Source organism: Octopus bimaculoides, chromosome 1 (assembly GCF_001194135.2).
Source record: "Octopus bimaculoides isolate UCB-OBI-ISO-001 chromosome 1, ASM119413v2, whole genome shotgun sequence".
Taxonomy (NCBI): Eukaryota; Metazoa; Mollusca; class Cephalopoda; order Octopoda; family Octopodidae; genus Octopus; species Octopus bimaculoides.
In genome coordinates this window covers 90,426,485-90,432,469 of record NC_068981.1, presented here as the reverse complement: position 1 = coordinate 90,432,469, position 5,985 = coordinate 90,426,485, and the positions used below count along the sequence as shown (strand labels likewise).

The 5,985-nt window shown below is 34.0% G+C and overlaps 1 protein-coding gene across 1 annotated transcript in view; it reads right to left on the bottom strand.

Annotated features, from left to right (window-relative positions):
• LOC106874232 (anillin) overlaps positions 1-5,528 on the bottom strand; it is a 38,203-nt gene extending 32,675 nt beyond the window's left edge. The window contains exon 1 of the mRNA XM_052966377.1: positions 5,339-5,528. Coding sequence (XP_052822337.1) covers positions 5,339-5,356 — 18 coding nt within the window. The 5' untranslated portion in view covers positions 5,357-5,528. The remainder of the gene's footprint in view (positions 1-5,338) is intronic.
• Positions 5,529-5,985: the final 457 nt, after the last annotated feature.

Genomic DNA, 5,985 nt, shown 5'->3' with positions numbered 1-5,985 from the left:
ATAATAATACAAAGAATATATATACATGTATACACACATATGTACATACTTACATCTACATGTGTATATATATGCATATCAGGGTACAGGACGTTAGAACAATAAACCACAGACAACGGAACGAACACATAGGAAAACGGAAAGCCACTTGGAATATCCCTTCATCAGCTGTCTCTATTCTATCTAGACGTTTCGAAGATATATATGTTTAGCAGAAAAAAAACAGAGTGACTCAAGAGCCTATAGTTTCGTATCTTTGAATCACTTGCTCCTGCTAATGATTTCAAATTTTTGCCTCAAAGGTAGCTTGTAGGAGGGGATTAAGTCGATTACATCGACACCAGTGCGTAACCGGTACTTATTTAATCGACCCCGAAAGGACGAAAGACAAAGTCAACTTCGGCAGAGTTTGAACTCAGAACATAGAGACGGGCGAAATACCGCTCAGCATTTCGTCCAGTGCGCTAACGATCCTACCAGCTCACCGCCTTAATAATAATAATAATAATAATAATAATATATGGGCTGATGCTGCAGTCAACACCAAGTTGCAATTTCTCCGTTTTGAAGGGGATTTTTTTTAATTTTCTTATTCACAGTGCCCATGGAAATGCTCTGGACTATATTTTAAGCAAGAAAAAAAAAAAGAAAAAAAGAAAAAAAAATTGCGAAGAAACGTCTTTTTTAACCCCTTTCCCCGACCGGTTTTTGGAGAGAAACACCGGTATGTCGAACTTTTGAAAACTTCGTTAAAAAAATAAACACTTTAATTTGAATAACTATAACTTTGCTACCTCCTTACTCATTAATACATAATTAACATGTTCTATGATTAAGAAGAAAAAGTTGAAAAATGTTTAATAAAGCACATTTCAATTTTTACTTATGCTACAATTAGATTCTTTTACTAACGAGACTACGTGGTCATTCTGCTTGTTAGAAAGAGCAGCCAAATCCATCATACTGAGTACTGTTTAGTGACCCCTTAAAAAAGACGTAGTCGTCAAAACAAAAATTCTTTTGTTCGTTGTCCAGAAGTTAAACTACAAATAAATTAGGGCATAACTACAACCCTGTAGTTATGCTTAAAATAGTTTATATTACATAAAGAAATATTTAAGAAAAGAACAAACAAAATATTTCAGGTTGAAGGAGAACATGACAGTTGCTTTTTTCAAATGAGAGAAAACCGGTTACGTTCTAACGCCCATCCTTATTAGGTCAAAGCCGAAAAGATAAACAATTTTATCTTCACAGAGGAGGCGAGGAATAAACGTGACCAGGATTTCTCACCAACAGACTGTTGGGGAGGGAAATTCAAATTTTAACTTGTCAACATTTGAGCAATTGTTTCCTCTAAACTAGTTGGTGTGTATTTATAGAGCTCGTTGCTTTAATTAATACCAGATACTGAAAAGTAAATTCTTTATTGCTACTCTAAATACTGAGGGACAGAAATGTGGGAGAGAAAATATATATAGAATAAACAATAGTGAGTGTATGTGGGTCTATGGACTTGTCTACATTGTTGTCTACACCTCACACAGCATATATAAAACGGTTACAGCAGTTTTGTTTATTTGTTGAGTTTTTATTTTTTAACTGAAATAGTACAAAAATAAAAATAGTTCAAACAGCCTTTTAGAAACAGGTTTAAAAATATCAGACAGAGCAGAAAAATTAAGAGATTAAATAGATTTTAAATTTTCAACCTAAGAAAAGACGAACTTTCGGAATCGCTGTCCCACATAGTATCGGAATTTTTTTTTTTTTTCTGGATTTTTCCATATTTTATAGTATCTCACATCTCAGAACATTGAAACTGGAAAAGGGATAGGGATCTTTTTTTAAAAAAGTTTAGTTTTAATTCATGCTTTTCAAACATTTTGTCCTCGCCGTCGCACCCACCTCATCGTGCCTTCCGAACAACAGGCACTTGCTATTCCGAAAGTCTGCCGAGAAGACAAAAAAGTGGAAGAGTAACAGTTCACATTCATTCGATCTAGATATAGTATTCTACACCAAAAGAGTGGGGAAAAAAAGTCAACTGACTAGATTTCAAGTCATAAAACACGATGAGGCCTGAGTTTTGAATTAGCTGTCCCTCGAAGACCCTTATCTCATGGGAAAGCACATGAAAGGAAGAAGGGGTAAAATTAGAAGGAAAACTAAAAAATTTTTTTTTTTTTGGTAAAAAATTATTTTCTGAATCGTAATTTCCGTTTGTGAAAGAACACACACACAAGGAAAAAAAAAAGAATAAAACTACTCTTTTCCCTTCTGTGAGGTATAGGACCGCCCTGACCCCAAATGCTTCCAACAGAAAGGATTCCACTAAAAGGGATCAAAGGGTCAAATGTGGTTTTAAACTTGGGTGACAGCTGTTGTCATCCGTAACTATAAAAGATATAAGGAACAGAGACAGCATTCAATAACTTGGTGGTCGTTGCAGAACGTAACTTTTTTTTTTTTTAAATCTACAACATTATCCTGATTGATATTATTATGTCAGAGTTAAAAAGAAATTAGCCTAAAATAATCCAGATCAAGTATTCAAAAAAACAAAAACATTAAGTGTTGCAGATGATATTCTGCAGAGTTACTTCTATGTCATGTTGCACCACAGAAAGCAAGAGCTCCATTGGGTCTTGACTCTCCTATAACGTGCCCCTATTGTAACCGTAGATTTTGTGCTAATATTGGCCTAATAATCCACCTGAGGATCCACAAAGAATGGTTTAGAAATACGTATTTTTTCTTTCTGAATAATATAATTTTAAAGAATTCATCAAGATATTCCTAATCAGCACGAGCATATCTCTGCAAATTTTCATTTAAAATATACATTAAAAAAAAAAGAGTTATGGGTAAAATAATGTCAGGGAAGATAGCTGAACTGCAATTATACCTTACCTGGATTCGTAGCTTAGTTATGCATTACATGTATATAAAAGTGCCCCCCACCCCCCTAAGTGGTCGTTCAAACAGTTAGAAATAACAGCTATTTTTTTTTCTCCAAACTACTTATTGATTCAGAAAAGTAATGACAGACAGTATGGCCAGTTGGGCATTCCTGTAGAAGAGAGTCGGAAATTATCTTGTGCGTCAAAATCCAAAACTTCTACGGATGTGTGTATGTTTTACGATTCAGGGGGAGGGGGCGGGCAAATCCAAGGGAGAAGAGGACTTTGCTTAATTTTTGCGTTATAATTTTTTTTTTAACATTCGGGACGATGAATCTTCAAATATATGCGTAACTTTTTAAATCGTAGATATGAAAAAGAAGTCGAAACTGAAAGATTACGGGAAAAAGGAGGCAGATAGTCTAACCCAGGGGTTTTCAAACTGTGGTCCGCAAGGACAAGACAGGGGGTCCGTGGACAGCAAATACTTTTTATGGGCAATTTGATTTTATATATGTTTTTTAATCGAAATCTTTTAATTGACAATAAACCTATTTGTTAAATACTGTTAAATAAATAAATGTAAAAATGTTATTTTAAGCAAATAATTATGTGTAAATTTCATAAGCGTTTATAAGGGTGTCTAAGGTAAAGCCTGAAATATAAAGGGGTCCGCAAGTCAAAAAGTTTGAAAACCCCTGGTCTAACCAACTATAGAGTCGAATTTTATTTGGCAAAATGTAATCTACAATGCTTAAAATATACATAACCAAAGAACTTGCGATTTATGGCGCACTAGATAATTCCTGACTTAATTGGAACGTCATTGGCACTTTAGCATTGGACAGAGCAGTCACGGTTGGGACCCCGTTGGTAGGTCTGCTCAACCAGGGCATGCATTCCTGAGGGTAACAAACACTGACAAATCAATAAATTTTATAACAACCTTTCGTTGTTGTCCATGCCAACACAAATTTTGCCTTTTCTATTCAATATATACGATAAATGAGTGACACATTAAGTCATAGTAGCATTTATAAAAATAACATAAGGGCTACAGAAAACAAATGTCGACAAGAGTTAAGACTTCCTTAATGGTTTTAAATTCACTTCAATCTAAATAAAAACATACCAACCCAAACATAACGATTTTCTTTACTAGAAGCTGCCATCCGTTCAAAGTTTTTTCGTAGCCGAAAGACCGAGTGGCATTTATTCTTTTCGTTGTTATCAGAAATATTGAATTCAAATTCGCAATCGGAGCCGACATGGCCAGCGATGGACGTCAGACAAGAATCATTACAGTTGCTGAGCGTGTAAAAAACGGAAGAGCCATCAGTTAACTGTAAGGATGGCGAATAATTAGTGGTTATTGAGAGTGGTTTGATAGTGAAATTTGGTCTATGGAGTGACGGATGTTGGGGACAATCAGAACGACGTTTAGCCTTTGGTGAACAGTTCTTACGTTGTGTTGGGATGCAAACGAAGCTGGAACAAGATGTATCAACCTCTGTGATATCAGACTGAGTAGAGAGTGACCAGGAAAGGCTGTCAAAAGATGCTCGTGCACCGACTCGTATCGGCGAAGAAGCAACAGGAGCTAAAGAGCGCGTGTAAGTCTTTCGTTCTGAGTTGCAATCATAATCGTTGTCATCATAGAAGCTGTCATTTAACATCTTTAACAAATTCATAGTTAAAAATGTATAAAGTTTTAGGAAAAGAAAAAGAGCTGTTTGCAAAATGTTCAGCGCTCAATTCGAGAATAATAATGTTATAATAATTAATCGTTGTCGATTCAAATTATGAATTCAGGCAACGTTGAATAGACAAAAAAAAAAAAAATAGATAAAAAAAATATTTACTAATGTTTTGAAATGATAAATATAGAAAAAAATAATATAGATGGAAGAAAAATACGATTAGTTGCAGAAACAAAATTTGATGAAACAATTTGCTAAATTCAATTAAATGTGTAAATAAAAAAAAGAAAATTACAAAGAAAAAATGTTTATGCTTAACCAAATATAAGGAACACAGTAAGACAATAGTTAAAGCTGAATATTAATAGATAAATAAATAAGCTAAAACTAGTAAATTATTAATAAACTTGCATGAACATCAACTTCCAACTTTCTGAAAAAATGTTTCCAAAAAAGGAAATATGTCAAGCAAAAACGAAAGCAAACATTTAAAAACTGTTAATAGTTTTAAAATTTAAGAAAGTATTTAAAATAAGGAAAAGGTACTTATAAAAGTGGGAGAGTTAAAAGTAGTGAAATTAAATTAAATATATACAGTATATATAATATATTGACAGTCAGAGAAAACCTGAACGAGTGAGGGAGATGCATTAACACAGAAACAATGCCTTATGGCTCATCATAATTTATATTCACGGCAATATCTTTTTTTGCATATTATATTTTCCAACTTACCCGTGTTTCTTCATCCATGGTGTAATATATCGGGACTGAACTCGAATACCTTTTGTCGATTTGTGTTGAATAATAAATAACAATCACAAGAAGTATATTTGAATATAATTAATTAGGTTCGAGATACTGGTAAAATATACTTGCTGTTATCTAATTCAAACTTAGCGCCGGTTGATACCGTGGACGACGGAAAATGTGATTCGGTAGTTTCCGGAGTTAACCGAAATTTTCGCCAACCTATTTAATACGAACAAAGAGCAATTAAATAAACACGACTGATTAAAAATACATATTTTTTAAAGTAACATGCTTAAAAATTCTTGTTTGAATTTTTGAATAAAATCTATTGAAAGTGGATATTCCCTAAATAAAAAGTCGCTAATTCTCGGCGTTGTCCGCCAGTTAGCTATTTGAAAACACTTTGTTGACGGTTGTTATTTTGTCACGTGTAAGGAAGTTGTCTAATGCTAGCCTACGACCTATGATTAAAGACAATCCAACCGTGAACACTCGCCTTTTTCTTATGTGTAGAGAACTCAGGACCAAAGTATCTATATCTCCTTTTGTAAGAGGATGAGGTCTTATTTGAGGGAGATTTGGGTACTATTCCTAGCGGTTCCAGCAATTATGTAGCAACCCTTTCGCTT